The sequence below is a fragment of the Brachyistius frenatus genome, unplaced genomic scaffold, assembly GCF_029030835.1.
Source record: "Brachyistius frenatus isolate BFR_SWC_R1_liver_20210118 unplaced genomic scaffold, ASM2903083v1 Contig_631, whole genome shotgun sequence".
Lineage (NCBI taxonomy): Eukaryota > Metazoa > Chordata > Actinopteri > Embiotocidae > Brachyistius > Brachyistius frenatus.
Window position 1 is genome coordinate 1 of NW_027211230.1, and position 18949 is coordinate 18949.

At 43.0% G+C, this 18949-nt stretch overlaps 1 protein-coding gene across 1 annotated transcript; it reads left to right on the plus strand.

The window, feature by feature from the left end:
• The first annotated feature begins 2516 nt into the window (after positions 1 to 2516).
• On the plus strand, positions 2517 to 17353 carry LOC138614947 (sperm-associated antigen 1-like). Its single transcript, XM_069688562.1, has 18 exons — positions 2517 to 2662; positions 2852 to 3011; positions 3100 to 3222; positions 3300 to 3364; positions 3589 to 3701; positions 3819 to 3924; positions 4068 to 4198; positions 4315 to 4421; positions 4792 to 4921; positions 6061 to 6510; positions 9775 to 9874; positions 10336 to 10488; positions 12617 to 12774; positions 13450 to 13591; positions 14301 to 14427; positions 14513 to 14671; positions 15397 to 15720; positions 15913 to 17353. Exons 1-18 carry the CDS (start codon positions 2517 to 2519, stop codon positions 16039 to 16041), a joined length of 2823 nt encoding a protein of 940 aa, XP_069544663.1. The 3' UTR covers positions 16042 to 17353.
• Positions 17354 to 18949: the final 1596 nt, after the last annotated feature.

The window sequence follows — 18949 nt, forward strand, 5'->3', positions numbered from 1 at the left end:
ATAGATAGATAGATAGATAATAGATAATAGATAGATAGATAGATAGATAGATAGATAGATAGATAGATAGATATATAGATAGATAGATAGATAGATAGATAGATAGATAGATATATAGATAGATAGATAGATAGATAGATAGATAGATAGATAGATAGATAGATAATAGATAGATAGATAGATAGATAGATAGATAGATAGATAGATAGATAGATAGATAGATAGATAGATAGATAGATAGATAGATAGATAGATAGATAGATAGATAGATATATAGATAGATAGATAGATAGATAGATAGATAATAGATAGATAATAGATAGATAGATAGATAATAGATAGATAGATAGATAGATAGATAGATAGATAGATAGATAGATAGATAGATAATAGATAGATAGATAGATAGATAGATAGATAATAGATAGATAGATAGATAGATAGATAGATAGATAGAGATAGATAGATAGATAGATAGATAGATAGATAGATAGATAGATAGATAGATAGATAGATAGATAGATAGATAGATAGATAGATAGATAGATAGATAGATAGATAGATAGATAGATAGATAGATAGATAGATAGATAGATAGATAATAGATAGATAGATAGATAGATAGATAGATAGATAGATAGATAGATAATAGATAATAGATAGATAGATAGATAGATAGATAGATAATAGATAGATAATAGATGATAGATGATAGATGATAGATAGATAGATAGATAGATAGATAGATAGATAGATAGATAGATAGATAGATAGATAGATAGATAGATAGATAGATAGATAGATAGATAGATAGATAGATAGATAGATAGATAGATAGATAGATATAGATGAGATAGATAGATAGATAGATAGATAGATAGATAGATAGATAGATAGATAGATAGATAGATAGATAATAGATAATAGATAGATAATAGATAACAGATAGATAACAGATAATAAATAGATAATAGATAGATAATATATAAATAATACATCATACATAATAGATAATAGATAACAGATAGATAATAGATATAAATAGATAATAGATAGATAATATATAATAGATAGATAATAGATAATAGATAGATAATGAATAGATAATAGATAGATAATAGAGAGATAATAAATAGATAATATATAATAGATAATAGATAGATAATAGATAGATAATAGATAGATAGATAGATAGATAGATAGATAGATAGATAGATAGATAGATAGATAGATAGATTACGCTACAGTAGCATGTACAGGGCAAAGCAATACAAATTACAAATAAAAAATACAGGTAGTAAAAAATATAAATAGATTTAAAAAAAACATTATATACAAATAAAAATAGAATAATATTAAATTAAACTAAACAACAGTGCAAGGGTGTTATTGTTGTGTGATGGATTTGGCCAGAGGTGAACTATTGTACAGTCTTATTGCAGTGGACAGGAATGATCTCCTGTATCGGGAATGATCTCCTGTATCTGGAATGATCTCCTGTATCTGGAATGATCTCCTGTATCAGGAATGATCTCATGTATTTGGAATGATCTCCTGTATCAGGAATGATCTCATGTATCTGGAATGATCTCCTGTATCAGGAATGATCTCCTGTATCTGGAATGATCTCCTGTATCAGGAATGATCTCATGTATCTGGAATGATCTCCTGTATCAGGAATGATCTCATGTATCTGGAATGATCTCCTGTATCAGGAATGATCTCCTGTATCTGGAATGATCTCCTGTATCTGGAATGATCTCCTGTATCTGGAATGATCTCCTGTATCTGGAATGATCTCCTGGAATGATCTCCTGTATCTGGAATGATCTCCTGTATCTGGAATGATCTCCTGTATCTGGAATGATCTCCTGTATCAGGAATGATCTCCTGTATCTGGAATGATCTCCTGTATCTGGAATGATCTCCTGTATCTGGAATGATCTCCTGTATCAGGAATGATCTCCTGTATCTGGAATGATCTCCTGTATGATCTCCTGGGAATGATCTCCTGTATCGGGAATGATCTCATGTATCTGGAATGATCTCCTGTATCTGGAATGATCTCCTGTATCTGGAATGATCTCCTGTATCAGGAATGATCTCCTGTATCTGGAATGATCTCCTGTATCTGGAATGATCTCCTGTATCAGGAACGATCTCCTGTATCTGGGAACGATCTCCTGTATCTGGAATGATCTCCTGTATCTGGAAAGATCTCCTGTATCAGGAATGATCTCCTGTATCTGGAATGATCTCATGTATCTGGAATGATCTCCTGTATCAGTAATGATCTCATGTATCTGGAATGATCTCCTGTATCTGGAATGATCTCATGTATCTGGAATGATCTCCTGTATCAGGAATGATCTCATGTATCTGGAATGATCTCCTGTATCTGGAATGATCTCATGTATCTGGAATGATCTCCTGTATCGGGAACGATCTGGTCATCGTCACAGTCGACCATTTATAGAACAACATCTTTGACGTGATAACTGAAATTCTTTCCAGGAATGAGTGCAGATGCAGTTTTCTCTCTTCAAAGTCAGCCCAGCACCGCTGACTGCAGCGGGAAGGTCCCTGTGGAGCACCTGGACTACGAGTACATTGGAAAATGCAAAGATGTGAAATACCTGGAGAAGGTGTTGAGAGTGCTGAGGTAAAGGCCACAGAGCTGAGCTTGGTGGGAGGAGGCAGAACATGTTTTTTACTGATTCACCAGATGGGAAATGTGTATGTAATATTGACAATAAATGATGTGCCAACCATGAGCAACAGCAAAAGAATAATAGAGAACATCGTAACACAATACAGTCAGTCTGATCAACATGACCTGTTTTGTGAACAGATCCGGCGACCATGGCGTCTATCCTCATCTGGTCGGGTTCTGTGAGAGTCACTTGGAGAAACTGGACCCCCGGAGCCGAGCTCTCAGGAAGGAGACCCCCGTAGCCACGGCAGCCTGCCTCTCCAGAGACGAGTGGAGCCTGATTGTTGATGAGTTGCAGGTATGGTACATGTTGTAGTGTGTTTTTTATAAGTCCTCCTCACTTCCTGCTCTGTTAAATGACTGTTTGGACTTTTTGTTCTTTACAGACATGGCAAGACGAAACCAAAGAGACTGAAACTTCACTGAATCAGCAGTCGGTGTTCGATGACCTTGTGAAGGAGAACATGCCACCTGTAAGAGGTTCCAACTGCTTCGTTCCACTCAGTCAGGTAATAAAGGTCTGAGTACAACCCTGCACATGCACATATAGAAGACAGACGCTGACATGAAGTCTTTTCATTCACAGAATTCCAAAGGAAGAAGGAATCCCTCAAAATGTGCTCTCCCACGTGATTATCACGAGTGGGACAAGTGAGTCCTTTTGTCTCCATATGGGTCTTTTTTCAGAGGACAGGACACTCTGTGACAGCAGCTGTAGGCTCCGTGCATACTAAGTGCTTTACTTTATAAAAAGGCCTTCACTAAGCTTCTTTCATTACAATCATCCACAATTAAAGGATTGATGGTGAGTCCATAGTCTCGTTCTGTTCAGTATCTTCCTTTAACCCGCTCATACAGTGTTTCACTGTTTCCAGGTTCGATGTGCAAAAAGAATGTGAAAAAATAGATGGGAATGAGGTCAAAAATGATCCACCAGCCATTTTAAACACGGGACATCCCAAAATCAAGACGACAGTGGATGCCTCATGTAACGTATAACGCACTGCCCGTCCTATCTGGCTGTTGGTAAATGCACAGCATGAAGTATGCGAATGTCTTGTGGGTATTTGTGTGACATGTGTGCTCTCCACTGCAACACATCCAGTGCTGTCACAACCGGAGAAGCTCCTGCTGGCAAATCGTGAAAAGGACAAAGGCAACGAAGCTTTCAGGGCAAACGATTTTGAGGAGGCTGTTGCATATTACTGCAGGTCAGTTCATTTATTATCAAACATCTCTTAAAGAGATTCTGTCATTCTGCAGTTTCATTTCATTCCTGTTCACTCTGCTGTAAGTGTTTGTGCATTAACCTCACTGTAAAGAAGGACCTGTTTTATTTTTCCTTCCATCACAGGAGTGTTTCCATTAAACCGACTGTGGTTGCATACAACAACAGAGCGCAGGCAGAGATCCATCTGAAGCGCTGGCCTGACGCCATGAGAGACTGCCAGAGGGTCCTCGAGCTGGAGCCAGACAATATGAAAGGTACTTTCTTCTTTTTCAATTTTAATCCCACTGTGTTTTTTGGATGAGTTTACATTTTGTATTTAGGACTTTGAATACAATAGCATCTGTGTATTTATTGTGTGTCTCATCATCAGCGCTGTTACGTCGTGCCACCGTTTATAATCATATGGGCGACTTCCAGATGGCGGCTGAAGACGTGAGGCGGGTGCTCCTGGAGGAACCGCAGAACACTGCAGCCACTGTAGGTGGACAAGGACTGAAGTTCAGTGCCAGTGGACCTCTTGTCCACCAGGTGTCACTGTATTTGTGTGAGATCAGAGATTAGTAAATACATTACAGCTGCTGTAAGGTATTAATAACATCAGTTCTGGTTTGTCTGTATAATGGAGGACAGTGTAGTTTATTGAGTCATCCTGTGTTAAAAGCAGGTCAGTGTGTGTCTGTTTATGTGCCTCTTTAACAATGTGTTTTGTGTTATTGATGTGTAACAGAGGTTGATCCTTTTGCACACAAGCCATTCATTGTAGTAGTATGTGGATGATCGGGAGGTGAGTCTGCTGAGGAGAACCTGCTGCTGATGAACTCTGATGTGTGGATGATCTGTGTTTTAGCAACTTCTGTCTCAAATTGAGAAGAAGATGAAGGAATGTCAACCAGAGCAGCAACGCAAGGGCAAAAAAATCCTCATCCAAGAGGTAGAAGATGACAACAGTGACGATGGAAAAGAAGAAGAACAGACCGGTGAGACCGCCTGAACCCCCCCCAAAAAATCAATATCAATATCCTTGATTTACACATGCAGACACAGAGAATGTAGAAAAGCCAATGACCATTTATAATTCCCAGAGTACAAGTGGAAATCAATCTGTAAGGGATTTGAATGTTCCCTATTCTTCATTTAACACCAAGACAAATCAAATTCAGCCGAGTCAGCCTCAGATCAGCTACGTGATGGGAATGAAAAAGTCTTCGGTAACAAGCCCTTATTCATAATTTATTACAGTTGATTTCAAGTTAAAAACTAACAACCGAAGAGAGCTGAACAAAGTTCATTAATACACCTGAGGTGGGGGGAAATAAAATGTAGTTTCACAGTAAGATCTGACCAATCAGATCACAGACATATTAATATTTAAACTCTTTATCAGCAGGAAGCGGTAACAGTCAATACATACCATGAATTTGTTTTTTTTGTTTTTTTAATTGTAAATTACTTGACCTTATAAATCCAGTGCTGGTTATGCTGTAATTTATTGAACCTAAAATGCAGTATTGAAATTGAAGTCTGTCATGACAGACGGATCTTTCAGTACGTTGTGAGGTCACCGAGGCTGTTTCCATCTGGCTCCTTCCATCCGGACATGTGTGTCCAGCAGGTGTCCAGGTGGAAACAGGCAGGAAGCCTCAGCGGTGATCTGTCCAGGAGGCGGTCAGTTGAAGCAGCCTCTCCGGAGTGTCTGTCCGCTGGGTCGAGTCTCCTCGCTGCCTGGTTCTGACCGGTCCTCTGATGGACAGAACATCTCTGGTTATAGTGGATCAGCCTGTTCAATCACACATGCTACCACCGACTGAGATGCAGATAGAGGAAACTCCCCCGTCCCTCCGGGCAATGTGACCAATGTGACATACAATGCGTGTGCATCCCGTCCCGTCCCGTCCCGTCCCGTCCCGCCCCGCCCTGCCCCCACCAGCGCTTTCGTAACTCAGTGTTGAGAGTGACTGCTTCCTGGAGCTCCCTCTCTGAAGTGGCTGTGTCATGCGTGCCAACCCTCCCCCACTGTGATGTAACCGCTGACTCCTTCCTGTGGGTGTGTCCCCCTCCCCCTCCCCCTCCTCCTCCCGCTCTCTGCTTCTCCCCTCCCTCCCTCTCTCCCTTACAGCTTGTCCGGTTCAACCCAGCCAGCCTGTGGGAGGGGAGGAGAGCTCAGCTACTCCTGCCGAAAGGGGAGACATGGGTAACGCTCAAAAAAAGCCCCACGGCAGAGGGGACGGGGGTCCACACAGCGAGTCCAGCACCTCCCACCACGGACACCGGAGGAGCCGAGGAGGCAGCTCGGACAAGTACAAAGTCCCGCAGGAGTCCCGTGAAAAGGTGGCCAATGGATCCAGCAAGAGGGGCTCGACCGCGTCGGTCCAGGGGGATCCGAGCGGTAAAGGCTCCTCAGCCGGAGGAAATGCAGCAGAAACGGCCAACCTCGATGCCCCATGCGGAGCCCTGCCCCCCCCTCTGGCCCGGCTCAAGAACCAGGGGAACCTGCTCTTTAAAAACGGACAGTTTGCCGACGCGCTGGAGAAATACTCGGTGGCCATCCAGGGCTACACGGACTCAGGTAGGTGGAGCAGCCCTCATCCTCGCCCTGGTAGGGGCTCATGTCCTCAGGCCGCCGGTAGTTCCGGCTGCTTTATGTAAATGACATTGGGGAGAAGTGAACTCTGAACACGTACCACTTGTACTCACGGTGGGACAGGAAGCACACGGAGGTTTCTCCACCACTTCATTTATCATCATATCTCACTTCATATTCCTTGATGGGGTTTAAAGATCAAAGCTCTGGAGGCTCTAACTGGCCGCTGTAGTTGTAAATCAAAGGTCATCTCCTTTCCCGGAGCCAGGTAGGGATCCATGTACTTATTGTGTTGTCACTGCAGAATCCCACTAATGAGTGCAAAGCATCAAACTGGATCTTTCTAATGAAAGAAATCCTCCCAGATCAGAAGCAGTGCTCCCATCTGTCAGTCTCTAGTCTGTAAACAAAGACTTCAACCGCCATCGCGATGCTTGCTGCTGCATTAAAGTGACTTTGTCCCGAGGTCGATGCGTCACAGTGGGGCTGTGGTGGTGTACCGAGACGGTGGTTCTGTTTTAGCTCCAGATAAGCCTCTCAGCTCAGGTCCGTCCAAGTCACATGACCACCGGCCACTCACCGGGAAACGGAATCTGTCGGACTGCAGCTACAATTCTCAACCAAAGTGAGAGAGAGAGCGATGGATGGACGGTGATGTCCTCTCTGAGGACGGCCGTGATGTCCTCACCGGGACACGGACGACATCCATCCGACCGACTGGGAAAGATTACATGCAGACAAACAGACCTCAGATCAGATGTCAACTCATTTAAAACACTTAAACAGGCAGCATGACACTGATCTGTCAGAAAGGGACATGATATTATATACACTCATGACATTATATTATATACACTCATGACATTATACTATATACACTCATGATATTATATTATATACACTCATGACATTATATTATATACACTCATGACATTATACTATATACACTCATGACATTATATTATATACACTCATGACATTATACTATATACACTCATGACATTATATTATATACACTCATGACATTATACTATATACACTCGTGATATTATATTATATACACTCATGACATTATATTATATACACTCATGACATTATACTATATACACTCATGATATTATATTATATACACTCGTGACATTATATTATATACACTCATGACATTATACTATATACACTCATGATATTATATTATATACACTCATGATATTATATTATATACACTCGTGATATTATATTATATACACTCATGATATTATATTATATACACTCGTGATATTATATTATATACACTCATGACATTATATTATATACACTCATGATATTATATTATATACACTCGTGACATTATACTATATACACTCATGATATTATATTATATACACTTGTGATATTATATTATATACACTCATGATATTATATTATATACACTCGTGACATTATACTATATACACTCATGATATTATATTATATACACTCATGACATTATATTATATACACTCATGACATTATACTATATACACTCATGATATTATATTATATACACTTGTGATATTATATTATATACACTCATGATATTATATTATATACACTCGTGACATTATACTATATACACTCATGATATTATATTATATACACTCGTGATATTATATTTTATAAACTCATTATATTATATACACTCATGACATTATAATATATACACTTGTGATATTATATTATATACACTCGTGATATTATATTATATAAACTCGTGATATCATATCATATACACTCATGATATTATATTATATAGACTCGTGATAGTATATTATATACACTCATGATATTATATTATATACACTCATGATATTATATTATATACACTCATGACATTATATTATAAAGACTCGTGATATTATATAAACTCGTGATATCATATCATATACACTCATGATATTATATTATATAGACTCGTGATATTATATTATAAAGACTTGTGATATTATATTATATAAACTCGTGATATATTATATACACTCATATTATATTATATAGACTTGTGATATTCTATTATATACACTCGTGATATTATATTATAAAGACTTGTGATATTATATTATATAAACTCGTGATATATTATATACACTCATATTATATTATATAGACTCGTGATATTCTATTATATACACTCGTGATATTATATTATAAAGACTCGTGATATTACATTATATACACTTGTGATATTATATGTTATATAGACTCGTGATATTCTATTATATACACTCGTGATATTATATTATAAAGACTCGTGATATTATATTATATACACTTGTGATATTATATGTTATATAGACTCGTGATATTATATTATATAGACTTACGATGAGTCTGTATGTGGAGACTCCAGGTTAGATCTGTCACTCTGTACATGATCTGCTGTCACAGTATCCTCACTAAGTGTTGCTGAGGCATCATCATCATCATCATCATCATCATCACCACTGGGTCATCATCCATCATGTGATTTCTTGTGATGAGGTGGCACGCTGAGCTGACTGTATGCCGTGCAGCAGATAACGTTGGTCTGTCCGTACTGTAGAGAACAGGAACATGTGATCGAGATGGAAACAGAAAAGCAAATACAGCATGTTGAACTTTCAGGAGAAAACACGTCCTAAAAGTGGTTTCTCAAGCTTTTCTTTGATCCTCATCAACAGTTTTAAACTCCTGGAACCAAGAGAGAAGCGTCGCTGCCTGGTATCCTGTTAGATACTGTCCTGGTCAAGAAAGGCCTGCTTCCACTTTAGGTCCCAACAAAAGTGTTCAAAGTCTTCAATACATAAATGTGTGTGTGAATTCAGCTTTAAAATCATTTTGCAAATTTTTTTTTTTAAACTAAAATCTTACTATATTGAAAGCTTATTGAGGTTTTATAAGTCATTCCAATGCTGAGACAAAAAAAACATTTTTTAAATTTCGTCACCACAGAAACTGAGAATTGCAACACACCCATATTAAAGCTTTAAAGGTGGAGTGGAGATGAAACATGTTTGTGCAGCTCCTCTGTGTGCACATTAAACGGTCTGATTCAGCCACTAATCTGGGAACATTACAAATGATTCATAACACACAAACAAACTTTTTAAAGCCACACACACACCTGTCCTCTTTAAGACAGCTTTATTGATATTCTGTACTCCAGCTCCACAGACATTATTACGTTATATGATGGACATGTTTTAAGTGTGCCGTCTGTGTCCTTCCATGCAGGGATGGACAGTCCGGAGGATCTGTGTATTCTGTACTCCAACAGAGCAGCTTGCTACCTGAAGGATGGTCACAGTCAGGACTGCATACAGGACTGCACACGGTGAGACTTCACACTCTGGATACAGAGGAACACACACTGCTGTTTGCTGTGGGTGGGACCATTTTTACTGGCTTTTACTTTGAAAATCCAACATGGCTCCCCAGTTTTGTGGCCAGCTTCACCATGTAGCGGCCTCAGTGGCAGATCACAGTCATTTTATGAGGGGATTTGCAGCGGGCTGTGTTGTAAGGGATTGTAATTAATCTCTTTAGACATGGTTTTATAAGCAGCAAACTCAGGATAACGTGGAGGAACCTCCCTGTTAAGCTTTGAAACACTTGCTATGTTTAGATTGAAGAACACGTTACTCAAAAGACTTGTACTCTTAGATATGACGTGTAGACAAGCACAGAAACACCTAAACCAACATATGCACACGCCGTTGTCCACGAGCATCTATCTCAGGAGCAGCAGACTTGATCCTTTGCTCCTGTCTCATCACATCTATTTATACCCACCAGAGCCCTGGAGCTGCAGCCGTTCTCCCTCAAGCCCCTCCTGCGCCGGGCCATGGCTTATGAGTCCCTGGAGCGCTACCCAAAGGCCTACGTGGATTACAAGACCGTCCTGCAGATAGACATCAGCGTGCAGGCAGCACACGACAGCGTCAACAGGTATTAGCCTTCAGATCCCAGTTCAGCTGAGAGGCTGCAGAGAAACACACTTTTAATATTCATATTGTCCTTTTTGAAAGATATCACATTCTGGTTGACGCACGCTTTCATTCTGTGAACTAGAAAAGAAACAGGAATGAGTTGGGGAGATTTTATTGCTCAATCTGCCTTTCACATTTTGAATTATTCTATATTTTAAATGTCAGGAATTACATTGTAAAATAATCAGAAGAAAACATCACAACAAACCAAATGAGAACTCGCAGTCTGTTTAGTGGCTACCAGATTTAGCCGCTGGGCAAAAGCAGCTCCAGTTAAAGGCTAATTATTGCTCGTTCTTTCTCTGTTACGCAACACAGGAGCTCACCTGGTTGTTTTGTGTTCTGGAGTAACTCGGGGTCAAAGCTCTAACACATGCTCATATATATCTAGAAAACTGAAAACTGAGATTAATGCAGAAAAAGTCCCTCCAGTGTGGACAGCAATGTACAGTGCATCCGGAAAGTATTCATAGCGCTTCACTTTTTCCACATTTTGTGGTTACAGATTTATTCCAAAATGGATTAAATAAAACATTTTCTTCAGAATTCTACACACCCCATAATGATAACGTGAATTTTTTTTTTTTTTTTAATTTTTGCAAATCTATGAAAAATAAAAAATGATAAAATCCCATGTACATAAGTATTCACAACCTTTGCCATGACACTCAACATTGAGCTCAGGTGCATCCTGTTTCCACTGATCATCCTTGAGATGTTTCTACAACTTGATTGGAGTCCACCTGGTAAATTCAGTTGATTGGACATGATTTGGAAAGACACACACCATCTGTATAAGGTCCTACAGTTGACATGTCAGAGCACAAACCAAGACATGAAGTCCAAAGAATCATCTGTAGACCTCCGAGACAGGATTGTATGGAGGCTCAGATCTGGAGAAGAGTACAGAAACATTTCTGCAGCATTGAAGGTCCCAATGAGCACAGTGGCCTCCATCATCTGTAAATGGAAGAAGTTTGAACCACCAGGACTCTTCCTAGAGTCGGCCGCCCGGCCAAACTGAGCGATCGGGGGAGAAGGGCCTCAGTCAGGGAGGTGACCAAGAACCCGATGGTCACTCTGACAGAGCTCCAGCGTTGCTCTGTGAAGAGAGGAGAACCTTCCAGAAGGACAACCATCTCTGCAGCACTCCACCAAGCAGGCCTGTATGGTAGAGTGGCCAGACGGAAGACACTCCTCAGTAAAAGGCTCATGACAGCCCACCTGGAGTTTACCAAAAGGCACCTGAAGGACTGTCAGACCAGGAGAAACTAAATTCTCCGGTCTGATGAAACAAAGATTGAACTCTTTGGCCTGAATGCCAAGTGTCATGTCTGGAGGAAACCAGGCACCGCTCATCACCTGGCCAACACCATCCCTACAGTGAAGCATGGTGGTGGCAGCATCATGCTGTGGGGATGTTTTTCAGCAGCAGGAACTGGGAGACTAGTCAGGATGGAGGGAAAGATGAATGCAGCGATGTACAGAGACATCCTTGATGAAAACCTTCTCCAGAGCGCTCTGGACCTCAGACTGGGGAGAAGGTTCATCTTCCAACAGGACAACGACCCGAAGCACACAGCCAAGATAACAAAGGAGTGTCTTCGGGACAACTCTGTGAATGTCTTTGAGAGGCCCAGGCAGAGTCCAGACTTGAACCTGATTGAACATCTCTGGAGAGATCTGGAGATGTCTGAGCACCGACGCTCCTCATCCAACCTGATGGAGCTTCAGAGGTCCTGCAAAGAAGAACGGGAGAAACTGCCCAAGAATAGGAGCCAAGCTTAGAGCATCATACTCAAAAAGACTTGAGGCTGGAACTGCTGCCAAAGCTGCTTCAACAAAGTATTGAGCAAAGACTGTGAATACTTATGTACGTGTTATATTTTCATTCTTTATTTTTAATAGATTTGCAAAAATTTAAACAAATTCACTTTATTTTTTTGTATTGTGTAGAATTTTGAGGAAAAAAATGAATTGAATCCATTTTAGATTAAGGCTGCAACATAACTAAATGTGTAAAAAGTGAAGCGCTGTGAATACTTCCCGGATGCTCTGTGTTTAATCCCGTGGATGTGTTGCTGCAGGATCACCCGGCTGCTGATCGAGCAGGACGGTCCGGAGTGGAGGGAGAAGCTCCCGGACATTCCTCTGGTTCCTCTGTCAGCTCAGCAGCACCGCAGGGAGGATCCGCCCAGCGCCGAGGTGCTGCAGGCCCGCGCCGACAAGGCCGCCAGGGATGCAGGTGTGTTTTCTAAAAGTCCTGAGACACACAGGATCCATCGGCTCTCTGGAAGAAGTCGAGTCTTCAGCAAACAGTCCATGTAACATCACATCCTCATTTATTCTTCATTAATAAATCAGTCAGTAATATATTCTATGTGACAATATACAACTCACAGGGACATTTAATGCTTTTATTTTGGATGAATTTGCTCATAATAATAATGTAATAATAATGCTTTCCCTGCTGATGCAGTATTTGGACCTTGTGTCTGCTTTTACTTTGATGTGAATGCTTCGTCTGCTCGACTCTGACATGGAGGAACAGAACAGAACTCACTTCCTGTTTCTCTGAGCTCCTGTTGTGACAGCAGAGATGTAGTTTCTGTAGAAGTGGACGCGTCACCTCGCTCACTGACCGTACAGTTCTTCTGCTCCCACGGCTTCACTGCAGCTATTTTTAAATGTGTAATGAAAGAATAGAGCTGCTGGCAGCGTTCTTCCTCCCAGAAGAGGCTCTGCAGCAGATTGATGAATCCTCCGTCACACCAGCGCAGCACTCATGTAAAAGAACAAACACACAAGCGAGGAGGAGGAGGGAGGTCCGTTAAAAGGAAGAGTCAACGTGGATTTATGACATCCAGAGAAAGGAGAGTGGAACAACTTGAGCTCATCACCGCTTCACTTTGTCTTCTAGAGAGGAAAGCAGAAGTCCGTTTTTCAGCTTTTAAGCAAGAAGGGAACGATTTTGTGAAGAAGGGTCAATACCAGGAAGCTCTGGGGAAATACACTGAATGCCTTAAGATGAAGCCAGAGGAGTGTACCATCTACACCAACAGGTGAGGACACACACACACACACACACACACACACACACACACACACACACACACACACACACACACACACACACACACACACACACACACACACACACACACACACACACACACACACACACACACACACACACACACACACACACACACACACACACACACACACACACACACACACACACACACACACACACACAGTCCTGTGGTCTTTCCCTTTGTCTTCTTCTTCATGTGTTTCACAGTTTGTTTCTTCATATTTCTCAGAGAGCATCAACAGTCTGGATGAATTCAAACTAGGAAACTGTCATTAGTCAAGAGCTGCTTTCAGCTCTGATCTGGACCTCACATGGAAGTGCAGACAGGTCCTGCTGTGTGTGTGTGTGTGAGGGGGTGGGGTGGGGGGGGGGTCTGTACATTCAGACCAGAGCAAACAGCCTGTTCTGCCTCCACAGCTGCTGCGTCCCATAAATATAAATCCTGACTATTAATTCACGTAGAAAAGAGGCTGCAGCATCTTTCTGAGCTGTAAACGTCGTGTCTTATCTCTTCTTGCTGAATATGAAAAGAATCTTTTCAAGCCTTCAGCCTCTTTTATCAAATCTGATCTGCAGCCGATGAGTCACAAACTCATGATAGCTGTTAGTCATGCGTCAACAACGATGAGCTGCTGGTGACCACGATAAGAATCAGCAGTGACGTGTGTCTGCAGAGCTCTGTGCTACTTGAAGCTGGAGAGGTTTCCTGAGGCCAAGCAGGACTGTGATGCAGCGCTGAGACTGGAGCCAACCAATAAGAAGGCCTTCTACAGACGAGCGCTGGCCAATAAAGGCCTCAAGGTGAAAGCTTCACGTTCACCCAAACTGTGAGTGTGCATCTAAAATGTCTCCTTGCAGGCATAAAGCTGAGTGTTTCCTCCACCAGGACTACCTGGCCTGCAGCTCTGACCTGCAGGAGGTGCTGCTGCAGGATCCCAACGTGCAGGAGGCTGAGAAGGAGCTGGAGGAGGTCACGGTGCTGCTCAGACGGACGCTGGCCAGCGCTTCACCGGCCAAACCCCGGAAGACGGTCCCCATCGCGGAGGTACGTCCACGTCGGTGAGGAAGAGCTCGGCCACATGGTTGACGTGTGCGCCGTAAGTGGTGATGATGCAGGAGGTGTCATGACGGGGAGGCGCTGAAGGAGCATGACTCACGCTGCCGCCCCGGAGTCCAGCTGGGTCGTGTTGTCACGTTGGTTGAAGTCACTCCAGGCCACACGAAGCCCCTCAGACGTTTTGAGAACATCATGTGACCGTAACATGTCATACCCCAAAAAACTACAAAACTACATGTGATTGTGAGCTGGAGGCTTCCTGCTGATAAAACAACACGACTGGCTGTTGCGTGTGATCTCCTCTCCTCCTATCAACTGTCTGATGACGGCAGAAAACTGAAATAAACTGCTGACTGCAGCATTAATGGGGGATGAACATACAAAAAATCAACCACTTTTCATTTTCAGTTCATTGCTGTTTTTTTCCAGCTGCATCCCAGAGGAACCTGCTGGAGGCTCACAGGTTCACTATGAAAGAGAAACACTAAATCCAGCATCAAACAAGCTCAAGTGCTCATTATGTTTCAGTTTGCTGAAAGGTTCGTCAGTGTGAAACAATCATTTCTCCTCTTTTAATCTGCTGTTAGTGATGGAGGATCATCTCCAACAGGGAGGAAAACAACCACAGAAGGATCCCAGACACAGAAAATGTTCTTCAGATGTGAATGAGTGACTGACACCCGGCTGCTCCGCTCACCTGTGTCCTTCCTCAGGTGGATGACGACGAGGACGTGACAGCCGTTCAGAAGTCAGAAAGCCTCTGCAGAGGTCAGGACATCTCCGTGAACCTCCGGCCGACCAACGCCTACGACTTCGGCCGGTCTCTGAACGCGGCTCGCGGCGGCGGGAACGCGGCGGCCTGCGCCGAGCTGCTGGCCTCCACGGCGCCGGAGACGCTGCCCCGGTTCCTGAGCACCCAGCTGGAAGGACAGACGGTCGGTTTCATCATGCAGGCGCTGGACTCCCACCTGCTGGACAGAGACCCCAACCTGGTCTACCAACACCTCAACCACCTGCACACCGCCGACAGGTTCTCGGTAAGACAGCATTTACATTCAAACAACCGGATCTGAAGTTTATTGCTCCTCCCTCCCTCCCTTCCTCCTCTCCTCCCTCCCTCCCTTCCTCCCCCCCTCCCTTCCTCCCTTCCTTCCTTCCTTCCTTCCTCCCTCCCTCCCGGTCTGTAACAGCTTGGTTGAAGTGTGAACAACGTGTGCTGCTGTCTGCAGGTGGTCCTGATGCTGCTGGAGAAAGACGAGCGGCGCCACATGACGCAGCTGTTCGAGCATCTCTCAGCTGTGGAGAGCACAGAGTTCACCAAGAACGATGTTCAGAATCTGGCCAACAAATACATCTGACCCCCCCCCCTCCCCGCCCCGCCCCCCGCTGCATGAGCTGCTGCACTACTTCTCTTGGATCTATGCAAAACACTACGAGAACCGAGCACACGAAGGCAGGAAGCTGCAGAAGGTGCCGGAGCAATACGACTGAACTGAGTGATCCACCGGCCGGTCTGGGCTGACGATGCTGTATGTTGGCGTGACACTAGAAGAAATCTATTTTTTTCTCTTCAGAACATTTTGCTATGCAGATTTACTTTTGTACCACCTCCAACCATTTGCATTGTACCGCAGACAGAAGGACACAGTGGACCTTTGTCTTCACTGTATTGATATATAGGGTCCAATGTGCAACGTTATGCAAGACGACAGGCGAGTGTCCCCTCAGGACGCGCTCATGATCCCGGACCTGAGCTCAGGTGATCCGGTCCTTCAACCCAGTCAGTTTTTGAAATCATTTGATAAAAGACATGCTAAAAATGCGATCCAGTGCATGCTAAACATTGACGTACAAAAGAGGTCAGAGTTCATGAAGACTTTTCCCGCTGCAGGACAACCCCATCAGATAAAGGAACAGATTCATTATTACATGTACTGTGTTATCTTAGACCTGCATGACGTCTACTGACAATGTTGTAGGAAGAAAGCACGAGCTCACCTGCTCTGCTGAGTGATTCCTCTGTGCAGTTAGCAGATCTGTGTTGAAGCATAAAATCCCTCTTAAAGGCAGGTGTTTGCATCTTTTCCATACGATGACGTAGAGTCATCCAACCTTCAATCTGTTTACCAAATGAACCTGCCGGCCGACGCACATCTGTCTCCACAGCAGCTCAGACAGCCGGGAGAGAAGCAGCATCTTTAGGAGATGTGTGCCTTGGATTTCAGCCTAGGGGTCGACTTACATTTTGGTGAGTGTGCAGATACTCCTAAAGAGAAAGTATATTTATGTCATTCTGTAGCTTTAATCAAATTGTTAAATGGCTTGGATTTATGCATCATAAATCAAACATACTGTATTTTCACTTGGCTACACGGTTGTTTAAAATGTGTCATTTATTTGCTAATTTAAAGTCCTTCTATCCGTGTTAAGGAACCAAATGTTAATCGAAAGCAGAAGATTTTGCCTGAATCCAAACCATTCTTTGTTTCACATGTTTTTGTTCATTCTCCATGAATGTACCAGGTTTAGTTCAGGGAGACGATCGGGGCAGCGAGAGGCAATAACATGTTCCAGTTCCACCTCGCTGTGGTTTTATCAGTATATTTCAGTAGAGTTGTAAAAATGTGTATCATATTCAGAGGGCTATTCAATAAACTGGGAAAATATGGACGCTTTCTTCTCGGTGCTGATTTTGAATTTAAAAAACCAGGACGACATTTCATATATATTTTTTTTATTTGTGATATGCATTTACACGCATATAGTAAAGCAAATTACCAAACAAATATACAAATACCTTATGCCATTCTGCACAAATTACAAATTATATCTGGCACTAGTGTTGAAATTAGGATCAAGAAACTGGAGTTTTTGGTGAAGAATGAGAAACCGAACGGAGGAAGGACTGCAGCATGAAGCCTCGTCCACAGAACCGAGCCGAGAGTCCACTCGGGGACAGACGGTCCACTCGGGGACAGACGGTCCAGACCCCGTCGGTGGAAGAGGTTCACCGGAGCCGACTCGGCGGTCTCCGTACAGCGGAGCGCCGAGCGGTAAACGAGCTTCAGCAAACACTCTGAAATAAAGAATCTGACTTCAAGTCTGCTGAGCACCGATTGGCGACACAAACAGGAACCACGGGACAAATGAACAGGGAAGGTGCCCACCTCCACCCACCTCCACCCACCCCCACCCAAGCATCCCTATCAACCGCTGTGCATCACAGAACACGGATGAGTCAGAAGTACAGGTACAGTGCAGGCGCCTCGGCTGCTGGGCAGCCTCACTTAGTAGCGTAGCGTTTGTGAAGCATGTAGGAAGCAGCAGCGTCTGTGGGATCCGGGTCGGGTCGGGTCGGGTCGGGTCAGAAGGATGCACAGTAAGATTTAACAAGAGCCTGAGTGCTGTCTTTGGTAGGCAATTGAGAAGTCTTTATTTAGCATGGCTACCACAGTATGTTGTGTGTGTGAGCATCAGACAGACATCCTGCTATCAGTGAGTCGTTGAACCTAGAAGACACAGTGGAGACGAACAGAACAAACAGCTTCTTGAAGGCACCATGAGTTAACAGAAAGATATCAACGCTCTCGTACTCAGTGAGACGAAACCACCGGCCTGAATAAACCTTTGAACAGGACAAAAACATTTTCTTTGTACAATTTCACAGAATTGACCAACCCATTGGTTAATGTTACTATAATGACTTTCAGCATTATCTCGGCCTTCCAGAGACCTTTTCCTCAAATCAAAAAGGACCTTCGTCCTCCCACCCCCCTCCCCCGACAGACACATCCACCTTTCCACAGAGCTGACCGAGGCCGGACCTCCGAAGTCACCTCGGCACTAAAAACGCACACTCGGCGCTCACCGAGCGGGACCGCGTCCACCTGAACAGAACCTCAGAGGAGCTGCGGGAGATTTTAGTGCTGAAAGGATTCAGGACACCGAGTCCAGAGGAGGGTTCGTTTCAAACAAACAAAAGAAAGAGCGAATAATAAATACAGACCAGAACACAAGGTTCCCCTGTTGCTAACACACTGAGGGAAAAACAAAAGAAGGAAATCAGGAGTCCTGGACTTCACTTCTGGAAAGATCAAACTTTTAACATTCCTGCACGGCGTTGCATCCACGTCGTAGAGCCTACATCTAACCGGGCTTTTAATTTGAAGGAACAGACTGACAGACTGACAGAGTGACAGACCGACAGAGTGACAGAGTGACAGACCGACAGAGTGACAGACCGACAGAGTGACAGAGTGACAGAGT